This window comes from Mauremys reevesii, linkage group 14 (assembly GCF_016161935.1).
Source record: "Mauremys reevesii isolate NIE-2019 linkage group 14, ASM1616193v1, whole genome shotgun sequence".
Lineage (NCBI taxonomy): Eukaryota > Metazoa > Chordata > Testudines > Geoemydidae > Mauremys > Mauremys reevesii.
Window position 1 is genome coordinate 4075775 of NC_052636.1, and position 21784 is coordinate 4097558.

At 40.3% G+C, this 21784-nt stretch overlaps 2 protein-coding genes across 2 annotated transcripts in view; both read right to left on the bottom strand.

Annotated features, from left to right (window-relative positions):
- The window catches only part of LOC120381416 (zinc finger protein 271-like), a 1091725-nt gene that overhangs the window by 136540 nt on the left and 933401 nt on the right, over positions 1–21784 (bottom strand). The gene's annotated exons all lie outside the window — the stretch shown is intronic.
- LOC120381448 (cytosolic Fe-S cluster assembly factor nubp1-A-like) lies at positions 2309–21537 on the bottom strand. Its single transcript, XM_039499650.1, has 11 exons — positions 21302–21537; positions 21103–21207; positions 20187–20320; positions 12494–12562; positions 11396–11428; positions 10520–10610; positions 8834–8988; positions 6364–6474; positions 4741–4843; positions 3065–3148; positions 2309–2480 (listed from the first exon to the last, which is right to left on the bottom strand). Exons 1-11 carry the CDS (start codon positions 21336–21338, stop codon positions 2416–2418), a joined length of 987 nt encoding a protein of 328 aa, XP_039355584.1. The 5' UTR covers positions 21339–21537; the 3' UTR covers positions 2309–2415.

Consider the following 21784-nt stretch of genomic DNA (forward strand, 5'->3'; position numbering starts at 1 on the left):
CTCCTTTGTTCTCTTCCACCTGCTGTTACATCTTTGGCACAAGGCAGGAATCTTTTGTCTCTCTGGGTCCCCATCCCCCCTTCTAAATGGAAAAGCACCAGGTTTAAGATGGATTCCAGTATCATGTGACCTGTTCACATGTCCTGTGAGACCTCAGTACACAGGAAAGCTTGCAGGTAAACAGCCATTTACAGCCAATTGTCCTAGTGCAGGGGTCGGCAACCTTTCAGAAGTGCTGTGCCGAATCTTCATTTATTCACTCTAATTTAAGGTTTCATGTGCCAGTAATATATTAACATTTTTAGAAGGTCTCTTTCTATAAGTCTATAACATAACTATTGTTTTATGTAAAGTAAATAAGGCTTTTAAAATGTTTAAGAAGCTTCATTTAAAATTAAATTAAAATGCAGAGCCCCCGGACTGGTGGCCAGGACCTGGGCAGTGTGAGTGCCACTGAAAATCAGCTCATGTGCTGACTTCAGCACCCGTGCCATAGGTTGCCTACCCCTGTCCTAGTCAATAGGAGCCATCAAGATTCTAAACCACCACTAATGGCCCACACTTTACATAATTTCAATAGGACCTCAGAGTTAACTTATAAATATGTTTTATAACACACCTGTTGTGTGCTCTTGTATTACCTCCTTGGAATAGTTAAGATTAAGATTTTGTAAAGTACATTAGAGGCGGCAGCAAAAATGATTGCAGTAGATGTTCTAGATACTAATGCTGGAGCAGCGTTAGGTTAGTAGAACATCGTCTTTGGATTTCATGTGTTCATTCTTCAGGAGAGAGAAGAAATAATTCAGGGAATGGATGTCCTGAAGGATCTGGAAATACATAACCACTAGGTGACTGTGTAAGTTGAGGACTGATACTGGAAAAATGGATTAGCAATAAGACAACATTTATTAAGTAACACAATTCTAGAGCATCAACTCGGTCTGAACAAGAGAAAAGAACTGTGTGGTCAAAACATGTCTAACTCAGATTTTTAGTGATGAGTTCCTTGACTGCAGTTATAAGCTAACATAAAAAGGCAATGTGTGGAGGAAGGAAAATTCCAAGTTTTACTTAAAACAGGCCAAAGGCTAGCTTTATATCCTATGCAAATAATTCCTTGCTTCTGTTTGAGAAGTTAATACAGAGTTTGATAGTTAATGATTGGGGTCATTTTAGTTATTAAGATAAAAGCCTCTGGAGGATTCCTGATTTCTGGGTGTTTCTAATACTCAGTTCTGGGATATTCATACTACATAGATCAGGCAGCATAATTTCAGAAGTGTAATATAAAAGATAGCTGCAACTTTCCTACAGTATGTGCTACTCATTTCTCAGAGATTGGGCGGTTTAACCATTGGACAAGTCAAAAGACTTGTTAACACTCAGGATGCAAATACCCTTCTTGAGAGTGCAGAGTAGAGTAGTTACCCATCTCCTTTTTCTTTCCTCCCTTTGGCTAATTTCTGTCATCGGGGGGGAGGGGGGTCTGGAATCAGAGATTGGGTTGAGGAGAGCAGAGGAAAGGCACATTTGAGAGGGATTTCTGGCAACACAGCACTTGGTGACTTAAACTCCTACAAATAAATTAAGTAATGAACACCGACTTGTTTCCTTGCTATAAATCAAGTAGGCAGCAAGCTCCTTCATGTCAACTCATTCTGTTCTGTGGTCACACAGACAAATTTATATTGACTTGAATTGGAAAGCAAATGCAGTTAATTTTCCCTTGACACTTGCCCTCTAATTCTTGCATTACAAAACAAGTAAACTAATGTTAACTTGTCTAAGTAAAAAAATTGGTTAGTAATTTGTTCTCACTAGGCTGAAACTTAGTTTTCTTTTCCCAGACACTCTGATCACAAAAGAGGAGCCAATCCTAAATTTAAGTGACTGCACTCTAAATATGGAACTCTACTAATCAAAGAAAAATATGTCCAAGTGATCTTATCCAATGAAACACAGCATGGAAATACACACTACAATTAATCGTCCAATGAAGGAGACTTGAAAGTACTAATCTTTTTTTTTTAAAGAGACTCAGGTAAATATTTCAATGAAAATATGTATTTAGTGTATAAGAGTTTCTGAATAAAGTCTATATGTGAACATCTTTGAAGATTAATTTCACTAACTACATATGCAAGATTTCAGGTATCACAAAATTCTGCATTTAGATTTCATCTCTGATGCACTAAGTGACTTATTTCTATAAACTTATAACAAAGCTTTGAGACATCAAGTGGACAAGATGTTCAAATATTATGGTGATCGCACACAACAAGACCAGGAAATTAAAGCAAGGATGTTAACTTAAAAACTATTTATTTGCAATACAGAAAGGGAGTACAAGTCTTTACATTCTTCCTATCGATTCACGACACAATCATTGCTTTCCTATAATTAACTGCACATTTATTCCATTCCTTGGTTAGATAATTTTTCTTGAGAGTGGTGTAAGCCGCAATATTCTTGAATCCCTGCAAAGAGGCAAAAACAAGGTAGTAGTGAACTTATTTTATGTACTGTTGATCACTGCATGGATCTATTGCCTGCTGTGGGCATAAGTCACACAATTTTGTCTATCACATTACCCTAACATATTTGAAATGGTTTAAAGAATTTTAGACCAATTTTTCTTCTGCTATTTGAATATTTTCTGCATTTTGTACATTTGCTCTTCCAGAAGTGTAAACTTCACTCACTGGTAAGCTACCAAATTCCATGTAAGAAATGCCTGCTCATAGAAAGTTAGCAAAACTACTTTAGTTTGTCAGTAAGAGTACATGATGTATTTGCTGGAACTCAATGAAGGTCAAACTAAGCCACACTTATTTTAGTTACCTGGAGTTAACTAGCTATCATTTTAACATCATTTAATTGTTTAAAATATAAGTGGCCAAAGTAATTCGAGACAAGTAGAGATAACAAATGGTGCAATTTCATGATTCTTATACTGTACATTCTGCCAAAATTATGCTGTTGACACTTTCGTAACATATTGTAGAAACTAATTGCTCAGACAAGTAACTCACACATCAGCCTTTTAACATGACATTCTTACTTTGGATGATATTCCTGTAAGATGAAGTAGCTGGCGACTCAGGTATTTCAGAGAAAAAAGATTGACCTTGATCACAACTTTTCCCTAAAAAAAGGGGGGGAAAAATAAGCTACAAACCTTGTGATGCAGGAAAAACAAAACAAAAAAATTGCCTGAAATTTACCCCCGCCCCCCAAAATTGCTGCACCAATTCAGTGAACCAAGGGCTTATGTTCTTCCTGAGTCAGTAACACATAAATGAAGCATGGTAGCTATTTTCCTATAGACAGCTATTAGAACCAAGCAGCAGAACAATGTCGTTTTTCAGACTGAGGTCCTAGGTTTTCCTATGCACAATGTGACGAAGTGGGAATGTTCTTAATGTTTTCTCTGAATACTGTGTGGGTGCCTCAGTTTCCCCTATGCCTTTCTTAAGTATCTAGGTGATGGGATAAGGGTGTGTGATTGTTGCAGAGCCCTAGAGGGCCAGTGTGATGCTGTCTGCACAGAGAATGGCCGACACCCTGTCTGCTGGCAACTGAAGGCCTGGGTCCCTCCCCTGCAAAGGTGCCCACTGAAGGTGTTGGAGAACAAAGAGACCAGGTGGCCTCCTGGCCCGGGAAAGAGACAAAGGCCAGAGGAGGGGCTGGAGAGTTTTAGTTTGGAGCTGGCTGGGGAAAGAGAGGGAGGCCCACACCCAGGGTCTGGCCTCCCTGACCCCAAGATGGACCTGACTTAGGGGTCCAGTTTCTGTACCTACAAGCTCTGTTTTGGACAGTGTTCCTGTCGTCTAATAAACCTTCTGTTTTACTGGCTGGCTGAGAGTCATGTCTGACTGCGGAGGTGGGGTGCAGGGCCCTCTGGCTTCCCCAGGAGTCCTGCCTGCACTGTGGGAAGTGCACTGTGGGGCAGGGGATGCTGACTGCTCCGAGGTCAGACCCAGGAAGGTGGAAGCCATTGACGCTTCTTGCCCTGGAGACAGTCTGCTCACAGAGAGGAGGCTCCCCCAGACTCCTGCCTGGCTTCGTATGGAACAGTTCCAGAGCATCGTGCAGTGACTCTGTGACACATGCCCTGACTATACCATCCTTCCATCTACATGGGATGCTGTTCCTTAATTCCATGGAAGGGTAGCACCAAGATGGTCTTGCTTTACACTTGATACTGTGTAGACAGGCATATATTATCTACTAGTAACTTGGTTCTTTACATACTACTACTTTTCTTTTAGTACATCTAATTATCCACTGAAAAAAAAATCTACCTAAATTCATACAACGAGTATTTTTTCAGTTACAGAAGCTCTCGTTTTAACTAGATCAAAACTTGATGTTACAAGATTTTATTCTTCTTTGTGGTATGGTTTCATCCCGTCTGCAACTGTAAATGAGCAGTTTTTCAAACAAATGGCACCCTCTATACGAGTCCTGTTACTCACGGTGAATGGCTGACATGATTACTATTTAAACCTAAGCAGGAAGTTCTCTCAGCGTTTTACTGATTTCAGACCAAACCATATTATCACCGTTCCACAAACTATATTTACAGGAATTTTCATTCTAAAAATGTCAGCTATTGGACACTGGTTTGTGTTTATCACAGTGAGTATGTCTAAACCTTAGCTGATACACCAAAAATAACCCTGAAGTAATGGCAAGCACATTGCTGCTTTTTATGATGTAATGTGCCAAGCTTACCTATTTGAGGATCTAGGGGCACTTTCCCCAGGAGAGAAACATTTAAATTTTGGCACATCTTCTCTGCTCCTCCAGTTGTTGGAGGAAAGATTTGCGATTCAATCTGTGATGTAAAAGAAAAAAGGACAAGAAATACAAGATGACACCAGAAAAGATCATTTTGAGACTGACAGTTCTTCAGTTTTGTTTAGTGGCATGTTCCAAACATTTATTGAAATCCCAATTAAAACAGGACTAACATTGCGGACTTCGTATGGCTTTGTGCAGTAGGTTCCTCGCATACTATCACTAAACACGTTGGAGTTCTACCCAATTAAAACATTTGATCTAAGCTTTCACACATCATTTCTGCCCATTAAGAGCACTTTAGGTGCATATATAAATCACAAGTACCATTTCTAATACATTTGTCCTCGCTTCGTCTAGTTTAGGTTACTATTTCTCCAAGACATTTACCATGGTATATACATAATCCTAATTTTAAAACTGTGTGTCAGAATTTAAATTTACAAGAGCAAGAGGTTTGAAAGCAGACAGGGTGGCCAGCCAAAAGCTGTCACTATTCTTTAATTATGAAAAACCTAATTCTTTGCATTATGCAAAAACCTAATTCTTTCCAAGACCTGGGACTCGTGAGCAGAGACTGACATTATGTCTGATTTTTCAAGCACTCACATTGCTTTGAGGATGTGTCAAATGCATAAGAGGTTGATGCCAAGGAACTCACCTGAAACCCATGGACCCACATTCCCAAGACAAGCTGATAGTGCATTAGTCTGCATGTTTGATTGGTCATTACCATCCTTCAGTTCCTTCTCTAACTGGATCAGTAACACATCATTTGTCATCGTGTTCCCTTCCTAGCCCAATCCTCAGATTCCACGTTTATCATGACTGGCACATACAATCCGGCATGGGAATGTTTTCAGTAAATGATTAAAGTACACAGTGTAGCTACACCCCATTCCATAACACTCCCAGTTTGTACTTTCATGTGTTGAAAAAAGCCAGGAAAGTTCTGAAGCAAAAGCAATACGTGTTGCTCACTTATGTAACAGGATATTAGGCGTTCAGCATCTAAAGGAAATTGTTAGTAATACAGAAACATCTAAATGTTTGCATAAGCTTTTAGAAGCAAAACTAAACAAGGGAGGATGGAGGGTAGTGCTTGAACACACAGCACTTCAGTAGTTTCCTACATCACAGAAGCTGCAACATCCCACATCAGCGATTCAGAGATGCCAGCTGGTGGCGCCTCATAACAGATCTTAAAGTAGGTCTATTATTCAAATATAGCTGTCTAACATGTAACATCCTGCTGTGTAGCTGAAGTCTCCATTTCAAAATTGCTATTTTTATAGTGTTCTGGCTCCTAAAAGAAGCTACAAAACTAATCCTTGGCCCTCGGGAATGCACCTTTTGTAACTATCTAAGGATAACAGTTCCTGTATAAAGGAGCTTGATACTGTTTCCACCAACAGAAACAGAATTTTTTTTTTTTATTCAGGAGATCAAGCAAGTTTGTGCCATGATAAGTAAATCCTTTCCCTTCCCTTATGGTCATTTGAACTGCGTATATTAAGACGAGTGAAAATATTAGCAATAAGTTTTAGATAGTCTTACCTTACATTTTGGGCATACAAAGCCACTCATATTTTCAACAACACCTATGATTGGCAGTTTCACCTTATGACAGAAGTTGATCTCCTTTCGAACATCCTGAAGTGATATTTCCTATCAAAAGCAAATGTTATTTTGTCAGTCCACATGTACTGGACTTTTTCCATCTATGGGTTTCCCCTGCAAAGTAAACTTTCTTAGCACAGAAACCTTTCAAGCAACTGAGCATGTTTTCCACCATCAGATTAAACGTATAACCTATTTTCTGTTTTACTCAATTAATGTATCTTCTGTTTTGAGACTGACCAAAGATTATCATGCTATTTAGATCTTTGTTCAACCAACTTAGCTTCCAACATCTTTAAATCTGTCCAACAATTCTGGCATGGGATCAACCATCTTTATTCCTATCGCCTGCATTAATGTTGTATCTCCAGTGAAAAGTATTCTTTAAATAGAATGGATTATGCAAATATTACTTTTGCAAATACTAGTTTAGTTTACAGAAAGACATCAAAAAACTAATCTGGTGAAGGTGTTGAGGAAGATGTGCAGGAATGGGTTTACTCACACTTTCCAAAGTCAATTCTAACGGGAGGGGTTGGTAGGCCAGTGGTTTGAGCATTGGCCTATTAAACCCAGGGTTGTGAGCTCAATCCTTGAGGGGGCCATTTAAGGATCTGGGGCAAAAATCTGTTTGGGGATTGGGCCTGTTTTGAGCAGGGAGTTGGACTAGATGACCTCCTGAAGTCTCTTCCAACCCTGGTATCTTTCCTTAGCTGTCTCTTTTCCAAGCTGAAAAGTCCCAGTCTTATTAATCTCTCCTCATACAGAAGCCGTTCCATACCCCTAATCATTTTTGTTGCCCTTTTCTGAACCTTTTCCAATTCCAATATATCTTTTTTGAAATGGGGCGACCACATTTGCAAGCAATATTCAAGATGTGGGCGTACCATGGATTTATATAGAGACAACACGATATTTTCTGTCCTATTTTCTATTCCCTTCCTCATTATTCCCAGCATTCTGTTAGCTTTTTTGACTGCCACTGCACACTGAGTGGATGTTTTCAGAGAACTATCCAAAATGACTCCAAGATCTCTTTCTTAAGTGGTATCAGCTAATTTAGATCTGATCACTTTATATGTATAGTTGGGATTATGCTTTCCAATGTGCACTACTTTGCATCTATCAACATTCAATTTCATCTGCCATTTTGTTGCCCAGTCACCCAGTTTTGAGAGATCCCTTTGTAGCTCTTCACAGTCTGCCTGGGTCTTAACTATCTTTAGTAATTTTGTTTCATCTGCAAATTTTGCCACCTCACTGTTTAGCCCTTTTCCCAGATCATTTATGAATATGTTGAACAGCACTGGTCCCAGTACAGACCTCTGGGGGACACTGCTATTTACCTCTCTCCATGCTGAAAACTGACCATTTATACCTACCCTTTGTTTCCTATCTTTTAACCAGTTACCAATCCATGAGAGCACCTTCCCGCTTATCCAATGGCAGCTTATTTTGCATAAGAGCCTTTGGTGAGGGACCTTGTCAAGGGCTTTCTGAAAATCTAAATACATTATATCCACTGGATCCCCTTGGTCCACATGCTTGTTGACCCCCTCAAAAAATTATAGTAGATTGGTGAGGCATGATTTCCCCTTTACTAAAAGCATGTTACTAAATCCATGTTTGACCTCATTTCCTTCCACAACCCTTGCAATCTGCTCACTACTCCCTATTTAGTATTCCACTTGTGCCTCTAGACATTTTCTTGTTGTTCCTACTCCTGGAAAACTGTGCCTCTTTCTGCACAATTGGCCTCTTCACCCCCTCCTTCAAATTGCCCACTAAGAATGTACCTTTGATTTAGCTAGACTTTTGCCACTAATCTTGGCACTGGAGCCTGACTCTAAACAAAAAGCCCCCCCCCCCCAACAAACAAACAAAAACAAAAAACCACTATGCACATCCCAAGAAGGAAAAGTATACTAACCCAGAGGTTCTACTGTCCTTAAATAAACACTCACCACGATTCCCCTCACCCCAACATCACTAGTATCCTCCTGCTGTCTAATGTTATCATTCCTTACTTCCCTCCTAGCATCATCTGTAAGTCAACAGTATTGCAAGTACAAAGTCCTTTGCCTTCAGGAAGTCTCTAACATGCCACAGAGCTGTATAGAAGTTCAACATACTGTCGTTTAAATGAGACAATCATTTGATCTCTAAGGATCAGCATCCAATAATTTGTTTGTGATGAATGGATTGTGCTCGGCATGGGTCCCAAAGGGCAGGAAGAAGATTCCGAAGCCAACTGGTGGAGTTAAATCATCTCCTTCCATGGAGAGACATTCCTTTGTGCCTACATGCTATAGCTGATGGACATGGTCATTTCTGTAAAGTTAATAAGTGTTCCAAAGAAAAAATTTGTTTTTAACTGGTATTACATTTGTAGCAGTACTTCTCTTACCTGAGGAGTAGTGATTATAACTGCGCCATCTATGTGTGAGGAACTTAGATACTGCACAATAGATAAATGTTCATCTGAAGTACCTGGAGGTGTATCCACAATAAGGTAGTCAATTTCACCCCAATCTACATCACGAAGAAATTGTTTGATCATTCCTAAAAACAGATGCAAGATGAACAACAAATTTGAAATTTAGAAACTTACAAGCTAGAAAATAAGTGTGCAGTTTCCTCAATCTCTACTGTAAACTTAAAGGAGCCAAAGCTTGAGTGAGACATTCAGAATTTGGTCTGTTGTTCAAAAAGTCTGAAAGGCATTTGAGAATCTATTCTGTGCTAAACGATTACCCCAAATATGACTGCAGCCACGCTTAATCTCAAAGCCTGGGTCTATTCTGCAAGGAGAGTATGTAAAATGGCACCTCACTCAAAATATCAGCTCTCTGTCTGACTTCAGCAAATATATATTTTTACTCCTATTAGAATAGTGCAGAGACAACACAGATGAGTGAGGTGGATTCAATTACTTCACATGTATCGGAATTATTTAGCAAGTTCCAATCTATGGCAAGCAATAAGAGGTCACTGAAGCCATAATTTTGCCATCAGAAGTTTCATTACTACCAGTAATGCTATAAAGTAAAGAATTCAGTTTTACTCTCAGATCCCATCCTTTCAGCTAATCACTTTAAATGTATCCAAAACTTCTAACACAATCCTGGACCCTCACAATATCAGTACAGAATCACTGTTTCAGAAAGACCTTCACCTTAAGTTATACTTACAGAGCATTCTACTCACATTTCTCTATATGTTAATGTATGCACTGTCAAACCAGAATTGAGTGTTATCAATAAAAAGCTAGGTACATTCTATTTCAGAAAATTTAGCAGAAAATGTAAGCAGAAAGCAATGAGATGTGGGACTGAAGGGGCTAAAACAAAAGTAATTTTAAATCTACAGTAACATGGAAATCACACTTTAAGTTCTAAAAAAAGGATGAGCAGTTTTATTACATAAATTCATCAGCAAAACTGGCTCAAAAGAATATTATTGTCCATTGCCATAACCAAATGGTCTACTTCCAGTTTTCTTTTATGCACAAAAGGACAGTAAAATAGTATACATTTATAAGGTTGAATTATTAACCAAATAAGACAGTTTTGCTACCTACATTCATTTACACACACACACACACACACACACCCCAAAAAACAAGCCCCACTGAACATCAGGTAGCTTAAAAATTATGATGTTGAATATTGCGATTTCTTTCAGATATGCAATCAATTTAGGAATCTTTTTTAATACTTAATCAACATCATGCCTATTTAGAAAGTTCATCAGACGCATGTTAACATGGAGCAATGAACTAGAGATATAAATTCTGCCCAAGTGTGAAAAAGGTATCAAATGTACATGTACAATCAGTAGTATGCATGCAATGATATTTTATCAAATATAGACTCCTTAGTTTCCCTCTAGCCAGTGTAAACTAAATTGTTCTGATTGTGTTAGAGAGCTCAGTTCAATATACAATAACCATCCTAGAGTGAAAGAAAATGCGAAGAATAACTGCTTTGCCAACAAACCAAGTTTTATATGGAAAAAAGGAAGCACTTCTAAATTGCAATAGTTTATGCTCCCTGATGCAACAATCAACAATGAAAATACTTGAGATACAGACCATTTTTTTTGGGTCCTCTCCAGATAACAGCATCATCAGGACCACTGAGCAAGAACCCCACAGACATGACACACAAGTTTTCTTCAACATACTAGAAAAGAGGAAGCATACTATTAAGATAGCCCAGAAAGAAATTTACTTACCTAAATAATATCCTTACCAGTTCTAGAAAGATTTTAATGGATCAAAACCGTTTAAGAAAATGGATGTTTTGAAAAAATGAAGTGTCCTTACTTTTCCTCCATCAGTCAAAGACTGCATGATTTCTGTACAACAGTCAGTAATCTGACTATATTTACATTTTAAAGAGCCTTTTACAAACTGATAATGCCAATTACTGCAATAAATCTTCACAGAATCACTACTGAGAAGGCATGTGGCTAAAATGACTTCCCTTCCTCAGCATCAGAAAAGTATTTGTGTAGCGGCATGTACAAAAGTTTGAACAAAATCTGAACTATTTCCATGCATTTTGTTAAAGAACATCACCTCTGTTATTCCTTGGGATTTAACTATCTGCAGTGCTGTTATAACTGGAAGTGAAGTATTATGCAAGTGCGTGAGAACCAAAAATAATTGAAACTGACTAGTCTATTTTCGTTGTCCAAACCAAAATGAGTGCAAAGGGAAACAGTTGAAAAAGCGAAACTTTACTTTGTTTTAAAGTGTTAACCCACTGTGATGTTAGTAACAGAAGGAATTTTTTTAAAGCTATGATGTTTAACATGTAGTGCCTCTTTAAGAAGCACGACTTCTGTGTATGGAAAAAGAGTGGGTAGCAGGGAGAAAATAGTTCTAGTTTCTCTCTGGAATAGGCCCCCCCTAAAAACTGTTTTCTTTTAAAAAAAAAGAAAAGAAAAAACCTCACTAACTTACCACCGGAGACCATCCAGAACCACTCTGGTGAACCTGAGGATAAAAGCAATGTTTTAAAACCCCAGATATACATAAACTATGCAAAATATAAACGACACTGTAATGATAGCGTATTTCTTGGCATCTGGTCTGAAATGTAACTGTGCTGAAAGAGCCAAATGGCCATATAAGAAACTGCAGAAAGGCAGAGTTCCTGAATTAGTCAGTAAACAATGAATTCTGTTGACGTTGATCAAATGGCTGTGGCAGCAAACACGCTGCCTAACAATCTGCAATAGAGCCCTCATTCCCTTGCTGCAGAAGAGTTAACTCTGAAGGACACCACTCAGAAATATTTGAAGGAAAGAAAGAGGCAGATGCTGCTAGCCACTGCCTGTAAGTATAGGGATACCTGCTAAAAAAGTTTGCTACATAGTACAACAAAACCAGAAAGGAGACTGGCAACCAACTCCAGAGAAACACAAGTGTGTACAAATGTCTCTCACAGACAGTACTTCCTTATGCCAATGGCACTACTGTCCTATTAATGTGTCAGCCTGATCATAGATAAATGTCTTAGAGGCTGCTAATCGCATGGCAAAGGCGGCTCAAATATCCTTTTAATACAAACAGTACCATAACCTATAAGCAATGTTTAAAAGTAAATTCCCTGTACAGAATGTTAAATGTCTTTCTCCTATGCCAGTTAGCTAGTCTTTAAGGAAACAAAGGTGAACCTTACTAACATTAATGGTGTACATTATTAGTACCAAAACACGGTGTGCGCCTCTACTCCTCAAAAATTGAAAAACAGAGCTATAATAAGGCTGCCTATCACTAAAATGTCAGAATACTGTACAAAGTGATGATTCTGCAGTATTAAAGTCTTCAAAAGCAATAAAGTTCATTTTATGTTGTCTTATCCTGGCATTAACTGTTTACGTGAAGTGTGCAACTCATTTGTACAAGCTAGTCAAGCTGTACTGAATTTGGAGGGGCATATATATATATATATATATAAATAAAGCAAACTAAATCAAGCAGAGCTCCCAGTAAATAATCTGTTAGGCAACTTGTGACAAGTTGCTCTTACTGTTTCTAAAACAAAAACAATCATACCTGTTCTCCCTCTATACCCATTATTTTAGGGATTGATGGTCCACAAATATCTATGTCCAACAGAGCAACCTAAGAAAGAAAAAAAGTTGGAAATAAGTGCACAGAGTTGTTTACATAAATTAGAAGCAAACACTAAAATGAGTTGAAATTTGGAGAGTATTTAGCTTAGATTAGTAATGGGAAAGGAAGCATTCTGACATTAGATCACGGGCATGAAGACATGACTGCCTTTACTAAATTCATTTTTGCTAGCAGGCCCAGTTCTAATGGGCAGTCATTCACCATCTCAATGGAAGTTAATTTGTATCTTCCTCAGTTGACTCAGCATTAATCCTTCAGTTTTATTCTTAGTTTGTCTACAAAGAGTATATTGGTTAGTTAACAGGGCTACAGATCCACCTTAAAAGAGGTACTGAACAACAAAATGTTTGGAAGTATCTGCCTAGAAGTTTGAAACCCTGGCTTTGTCTGTTTTAATCATTTATGTTTACATCTAACAAATTCCACCCCCAGCTCTTCCCCACCCTCAACCCATATCTCTTAGGAGGCCCAAATGTAACATGATCTTCACACAATTCCTGTTGATCTTTTTGATGTATGGTAACAGCTCTGGGACCTGGGTGTAATTCATGCTCCCTCTGGTGACTGACTGGTATATAAACTATACAGAAACTAACAGTTTCTATATTTGTGTATGTATTTAATGTCTCAGTAACAGAGTGGTGGATTTATAAAAAGATTTAGAACCTAGATGGCACTGCTCAAGCATGTAATCTTGAGTAGCAGAAAGTATTGGATAACACAACGAACTGCACAGACTACCTTCAAACTGATGTAATTAGAATGCAACCGTCAATGGCTAATGGTGAAAGCATATGAATCAAATAAAATTTTAAGCAACTGTATTGTATGGTTGAAAAGATCTAATAACTTTTAGGGCGTTTTCTTAGGGGCAAATTACCAAGGTTCTGAATTTATACTGTTGCTTATGAAGATTCACCTTGTCAGGCCTCAGCAGCCCTAGTTCTACTTGCATGGAGGCAATGTCAGACTCAGGTAATTTAATTTACATTGGGAAAGTGCAGACTGAACTAACTTATTCAGTAGTATGAAGGCCAAACTGTCCACACAGTCACAGATTTCACTGGCCAACAGGCAAGCAGCATAAGAAAATATTTCACTTAGTTGTTACATATTATACATTAGACAAATCACAATATGGGTCACAAAATAAAGTAACTTATTTCTAGCTTTTTTATTTCTTTAACATGCCTGAAATACAATATTTTGTAGAAACCTGTTCCATATAGGAATCAGTTGTGCCACATCAAGGTAAAGGGAAATGAGAATTGATCCAATATTAAGTGTTTATGAAAGATTTATCTCTGAATGAAGTAATACCACATGTGGAAACTCACAAGCACGGGAAAGGATTTAAAAGCTATTAATTAAAGGAAAATTCTTTCCTGAAGAACAGAAGCGGATTTCACAGCATTAACTGCAAGCCTACTGAGACAGATTTTAGGGAAAAAAGTTCATAAAAATAAAATTCTATCAGTACCAAGCACATAGCACACATGTTCAAGATGTTGTTACTGAACCCATTTGCTCTGTGTTGCCCAAAATTTCTCTTTGTGCGTACTGACAAAGGGAACTTCTTCTTGTTATCGGCACTGAGGAATCCAGACAGCATTAGAAGAGTCAGCTACATTCCAGACTACCTCACGTATGAGCACCGCAAATGTCTACGCTCATATTTAAGAAAATATTGTTTATGGTGACTGAGGAAGTAGGAAGCCAAGAAGAGCTGCACACCTCATAACTTGAACACACTGAATCTGTTCTTGTGCTGACTTGTAACAGATCTGATAATGGAAGCTACTGGGGAAGAATGGCACATGCCATTCTTAGAATTATTTTTGTGATCTTTTAACTGCACTTGAAACAACCAATGAAATGTTAAGGTTTTTTCCTTTGTATGTCAGGTTTTTGTTGTTTTTTTTTTAAAGATGCATTTTAGCAGCTTTCACTTTTCTGGGGTGGGAAGGAAGGTATAGGAGTAAAATAAAGCCCCCTTCTTACTCACAGAACCCCTAAGAACAACTAACAGGCACGTGGAAAGACAACCACATGCCTGAGCTACTTTTACCGTCTCCCCACAGTGCCCAGGTGTGTGCAGGATAATGTGTTTTATGGCCGCTTCTCACCACCTACATCTCCTCCTCCCAGTGGCAAGTCTAGCTAGACTGTGCCCTTTTAGAGATGCAAGCAGCTTCCTTTTCACTTTCAAGATCCCTAGTCAGTGATGTGCGTATCTGTGTGGGAGGGGCGAAGAGGATGGGACACCAAAGAGGGCAGGCAGACAGCAGATGGACTGTAGTTATTTGCATTTCTTTCAACATGATACCTAGATATGGACTGTGCCGTCTTACACGCACAAATATTGAATCTGTAAGAAAGAGACTCATGTGGGGCAGTCATATGGATCTTTTGGGGATTTCAAAGGTGTTTTCCTTCAACCTAACAGCAGTTCCTGCAGTTTCAGTGCTTGCAGTTTTTGAGGGAATGAGAAATATCTTATTTACAAAAGAATTTTAAAACACACCAGCAATTCCTCTTACACCAGGAGAGAAGATAAACAGGAATTCCTCATACAAAAAGGGAAGTCCATCATGCTGCATTTTCCTTCTTCAGAATTAGGCATTAAAAAGGTGAGGGACAGTTTTCACATCTTCTGGCATAATGGCAGTACTCAGCCCTCCCTAGCAAACAGGAGAAACAGCCCCAATTCCTTTGCTTGCACTAAAAGTCTAGCAAATTAGTAGTTTTAGAAACAGCCCATTAGGAATACAGCTGACAAACATGCTCTTTTTCAAATTGCCTTTCACTCCTCCTAGCCATGATAGGTGCCTTCAACATCCTGTCAGGGTCATTTTAAGTTCAATACAAAATATTCTCTCGAAGTGTTAATAGTTCGAAGAGTTTGTAAGCATCTCTTCTAATATTGGCAGGAACTGGAAATAGAAAACAGGATTTTGATTCTATAGCTCATTTTCCTTACGCAATAGCCGGTTAGAGCAAAGGGCACATTACATACAACCATCTTTAGATCCCGTTATGTCAGATGGGTGGGCTGACCTACTGCCATGGAGCATTCTTTTGCCAAGAGAAGGAGCATGACAAAGCTGAGTGATAAAAAGTCAAAATAAACCCTGTGAGCGTGGTTTGTTTAGATTTTGGGGACTAGAGGGGAGCACGGCAGAGAGGGATTGGAGTCAGCAGCAAACTCGCACTTCAAGTGCTCAGTGTACAACTAGTACACTTCTTTTACAAGTGCTCATTCCGTGGAACAGGACTGAGTACTGGTTCCAAACGAAGCTTTTAGCCTACTGTTCTGAACATTTAAAAGCTTGCAAAGATATGGTTAGACAAGAGGGCTGGAATTCATGAGCTACAGCTGCTCCTGTGTTCCTCTTCCACCTCATGATTTTATGACCATATTTAACAAAAACAAAAAACAAAAAGCCCAGAACTGCTTTGTAAGAGATCCACACAAACAATACAGGAAGCACTGTCAAATACAAAAAGTAAACACGGTGGGGAAAAAAGTCTTTTCCTGAAATTTTTCAGTTATAGTAATCTTTAGGTGTCATTTCTAACACCAAGAATAAAAATTTTCAGACATAAGTCTGACTTTCCAAGTAGTCAGTGTCACATGAAAAAAGAAAATCTTAGCACATTTATACAAAAAAACCACACCAACTGTCAAAGTCAACACACATGAAAGATATAACTGTTTGTTCTCCACCAGAGTTTTAAACAGTTCAGAAATTACTATTAAATATTAGGGCTGTCAAGCAATTAAAAAAATTAATCATGATTAATCACTGTTGAAGAATAGAAGAAAATCATATTTAAATATTAATTTAAATATTTTGGATGTTTTCTACATTTTCAAATATACTGATTTCAATTACAACACAGAATACAGAGTGTACAGTTCTCACTTTATTTTTTATTACAAGTATTTGCACTGTAAAAAACAACTGTAATGAAGAATTATGTAAAAAAACCTGCATTCAAAAATAAAAACTTAAAATTTTAGACCCTGCAAGTCCACTCAGTCCTACTTCTTATTCAGCCAATTGCTCAGACAAACAACTTGGTTTACATTTGCAGGAGATAATGCTGTCCATGTCTTGTTTACAATGTCACCTGACAGTGAGAACAGGCGTTCACATGGCACTGTTTAGCCGACGTTGGAAGATATTTATGTACCAAATGCGCTAAAGATTCATACATCCCTTCATGCTTCAACCACCATTCCAGGGGGCATGCGTCCATGCTGATGATGGGTTAAGAACGTAAGAACAGCCATACTGGATCATACCAAAGGTCCATCCAGCCCAGTATCCTGTCTGCCAACAGTGGCCAATGCCAAGTGCCCCAGAGGGAGTGACCCTAACAGGTAATGATCAAGTGATCTTTCTCCTGCCATCCATCTCCACCCTCTGACAGACAGAGGCTAGGGACACCATTCCTTACCCATCCTGGCTAATAGCCATTAATGGACTTAAATTCATGGAGGTTATCTAGTTCTTTTTTAAACCCTGTGCGCTGTGTGAAGAACAACTTCCTTTTGTTTTAAACCTGCTGCTCATTAATTTCATTTGGTGTTCTCTAGTTTTTATATTATGGGAACAAGTAAATAACTTTTCCTTATTCACTTTCTCCACAACACTCATGATTTTATATACCTCTATCTTATCCCTCGTAAGTCTCCTCTTTTCCAAGCTGAAGAGTCCTAGCCTCTTTAATCTCTCCTCCTATGGGACCTGTTCCAAACTCCTAATAATTTTAGTTGCCCTTCTCTGAACCTTTTCTAATGCCAGTTTATCTTTTTTGAGATGAGGAGACCACATCTATATCAGTATTCAAGATATGGGCATACCATGGATTTATATAAGGGCAATAAGATATTCTCCATCTTATTCTCTATCCCTTTTTTAATTATTCCTAACATCGAGTTTGCTTTTTTGACTGCCACTGCACACTGCATGGACGTCTTCAGAGAACTATGCACGATGACTCCAAGATCTCTTCTGATCTTGTTCTGCCCGATAACAATCCAAAGCAGTGGGGACTGACATGTTCATTTTCATTATCTGTGTCAGATGCCACAAGCAGAAGGTTGATTTTCTTTTTTGGTGGTTTGGGTTCTGTAGTTTTTGCATCGGAGTGTTGCTCTTTTAAGACTGCTAAAAGCATGCTCCACACCTCATCCCTCTCAGATTTTGGAAGGCACTTCAGATTCTTAAACCTTGGGTCGAGTGTTGCAGCTATCTTTAGAAATCTCACATTGGTACTTTCTTTGCGTTTTGTGAAATCTGCAGAGTTCATTCTTAAAATGAACAACATGTGCCAGGTCATCATCTGCTATAACATGAAATATATGGCAGAATGCGGATAAAACAGAGTAGAGGGCAGTGATAAATTTAATTAATGCATTATTTTTTTAACGAGCGTTAACAGCATGGAAGCATGTACTCTGGAATAGTGGCTGAAGCATGAAGAAACATATGAATGTTTAGTGTATCTGGCACATAAATACCTTGCAATGCTGGCTACTAAAGTGCCATGCAAAAGCCTGTTCTCACTGTCTGGTGACACTGTAAATAAGAAGAGGGCAGCAATATCTCCTGTAAATGTAAACAAACTTGTTCGTCTTAGCGATTGGCTGAACAAGAAGTAGGACTGACTTTCACGACAAAGAGATTGCACTACAATACCTGTATGAGGTAAAGTGGTATACTATACTAAAGAGGTATACTACCTTTTGTTTATCATTTCACAGTGCAAATATTTGTAATAAAAATATACAATTTCAATAACAGAATATATATGAAAATGTAGAAAAAATCCAAAATATTTAATAAATGTTGGTTGGTATTCTATTGTTTAACAGTATGATTAAAACTGATTAATTTTTTTTAATCGCAATTCTTTTTTTGAGTTAATCACCTGAGTTAACTGCAATTAATCAACAGCCCTACTAAATATCTACCACTTTAAAAAGATCATAGAATATCAGGGTTGGAAGGCACCTCAGGAGGTATCTAGTCCAACCCCCTGCTCAAAGCAGGACCAATCCCCAGACAGATTTCTGCCCCCGATCCCTAAATGGCCCCCTCAAGGATTGCTGCTAACCCAGGGTTGTGAATTCAAAGAGTCCTGTGGCACCTTATAGACTAACAGACGTTTTGTAGCATGAGCTTTCGTGGGTGAATACCCACTTCGTCGGATGCAAGTCTGACGAAGTGGGTATTCACCCACGAAAGCTCATGCTGCAAAACGTCTGTTAGTCTATAAGGTGCCACAGGACTCTTTGCTGCTTTTACAGATCCAGACTAACATGGCTACCCCTCTGATACTTGGAACCCTGGGTTAGCAGGCCAATGCTCAAGCCACTGAGTATCCCTCCTTGCCGAATGCTTCAAGACAGCAAGTAGAGCAAGCAGCATTCTAAAATGAAATCAGAAGTTATTAAACTAGTAACTACCTACAAACCACTCCCATCAACGCTTATATACATAACTTGTCTGTGACTAGTCCTATGGAATGATTTACATGGTTAAGTGGCTGCAAGTTCAGGGCCTTACATTACACGTAAGCAAAGAAAGATGTGACTTTCATGTGACTAGAATACATGCAGAGACCCACAGAGTTAAAACTGTAGCACAACACATCATGGAGATAATAAGTGTATAGAATAAAACTTCACTATCCAAACATTTCAACACACACCCAAAGAGATCAATAAAGCAGATTAGAGAATAAGAAATTATTTCTGAAGGATTTATTCTGGACTCCATCAATTATCCTCACTGAGACCTCTGGAAGTTACTACAATATTAAAATGAGAATTAATACAGTAGTTCTATACTCTAGCAGCAGAGTCCACAGGCACTAAACATGCCAGGGAACTGTCAGATGCATATAAAAAGATCTGAGCCCATATTCCTCGGTTCTGCTAGGGATATAGTGTGGTTAGATCACATCTGAATATACAAGTTTGTCTATCCCACATACTAAATGCATGCTAAACATGTTAATATATTCTCTCTTCCTTACTAGTCTGTCAATAGCAAATCCAGATTTTGCACTTTTCGCATCATGTCTCTATATTAATCATTCAATGCCACATCTGTCTGTTCTATTCAGCTTTTATATTTAGGATTTTCTATACACCCAGTTACCCTGGAAAACACTGCCCAAATTTGTTAGAACTTTATTTGCGTTGTAGAAAACCATGAAAACATTTTCTCTCAAGACTTTATTACAAAGATTTAAAAGTGTTACATATTCCACTTGTCTTCAATGTCTAAAAAAAAAAAATCTAGAGCATCTCTTTTATTCATGTACCACCAAGCTACTAGACTTTGACAACAGTAATGAAAATCAAATAAAATACCGTAAGAACCATCTGTAACTGTAGTTTTAGGTTGTCTGATAAGTAACAAAAGTCTGGTATATAATTTTTAGCATTTGTCTAAAAAAAATTATGTAGTCTTTTCCCCCAGCCCCTTGGATGTGTTAAAGTGAAGTTTAAATCGGATATTCCTGTCTATATTTTTACCCCAAGCTGTAGTCTCTGTATATCCACACAAACAGCTACTGGAGAGGGGTTTCTCACCTGTTTAGTCTCGTCCTTTGCTAAGCCATGAGCCAAGTGGGCGCTGAAAGTGCTCTTGCCGACTCCTCCTTTCCCAGACAAAACTAGGATTTTGTGCTTCACAATTTTCATTTTCTCCTTTATTTCTTCTATAGCTGCAAAGGCGTTCCCAAGAGTTTGCCCCATGAGCATAAGGGATGGCACCCCAGGAACCCTCAGCCTAGACCCCCCCTACCACCTAAAAGGGCTGCTGGCCAGAGTTTCGATTTTTCTCCCCATGCACCCCACCCCCTCCCCCTAGACATGCTCAATGCACTCCCCAGACACACCCCTCCTCCTCCTCTCCCCACACTCCTCCCCCCTCCTCGCCCGAGAGACATACTCCATGCACTCCCCAGACACCCCCAATAGCTACCCCACCTCCCATGTGCCCCACACCCTCCCCGAGAGACGTGCTCAATGCACCTCAGATACTCCCAATTACTACCCCTCCTCTGCCCACTCCCCTCCCAAGAGACATGCTCAATGCACTCCCCAGACACTCCCAAAAACTACCACTCCCCACCCGAGACACATGCTCCATGCACACCCCAGACACCAACAGCTACCCCTCCCATGCACCCCACACACTCCCCGAGGGACATGCTCAGTGCACCCCTCACTCCCCTCCATTACTACCCTCCCCCACCTCTCCACATGTACTCCACCCAGCCTCCCTCCTCCCCCAAGAGGCATGCTCAATGCACCCCCCAGACACCACCAATTACTACCCCTCCTCCTCTGCCAGTCCCCTCCCCCAAGAGACATGCTCAATGCACCCCCCAGACACCACCAATAACTGCCCCCCCCCCTCCTCGCCCGAGAGACATGCTCCATGCCCCCCCCCCGAGACATGCTCCAGGCACCCCCGGGTCCCCGATCCCCCAGCGCCGCTCACCCGGGTCCGGGGCGGCGGGGCCGCCGGCCGCGCACTGCCCCTGGTTGGGGCATCCCTGGCAGGCGGCGGCTCTGCCCGCTTGGGCGCTGCTGGTGCCGGGGCAGCCTGCAAGGGAAGGCGAGAGAGCGGGCGGGGGCCCGGGTCAGGGGAGCCGAGACGCCGCCGAGGCCCCCCGCGCAGCGCGCCCAGCTCCCCTCACCGTGCGGCGGCGGCGCGGCTCCGGGACCCTCCGCCATCGCTCAGCCGCTACGGCAGCGCCACTTCCGGGGGCGCCGAACCACTTCCGGGGCGGCGGTCACGGCTCCCGGTGACCGTTGTGACGTTGCTGATCCGTTAGGGAACGTGCTGGTGTCAAGTCGCGCGACGCTCCCGTGTCACGTGGTTGGGCCCCGCCTGCTGTGCCCCCTGGGAGAGCAGCCGGGGTGGGCGGAGCCGGCAGCGCCCCCCTCCCCCCGCAGGCTCTCAGCTGCACCTCCCGCCTGCTCGCTGCGGGGGAGGGGGGGTGCTGACGTCAGACTGTCCCCCTCCCCCCACTCCTGTACCCCATCGCCGGGGCGCTGGCAGCAGCTGCCATCTCAACTGCTGAGCTACTTAAAAAGGCAATGCCCTTGGAGTGGGGCCCGGCTCCTTAAAGAGGCAATGCGCATTACTTACACACACACACCCCCTCTCTGCTGTGCTA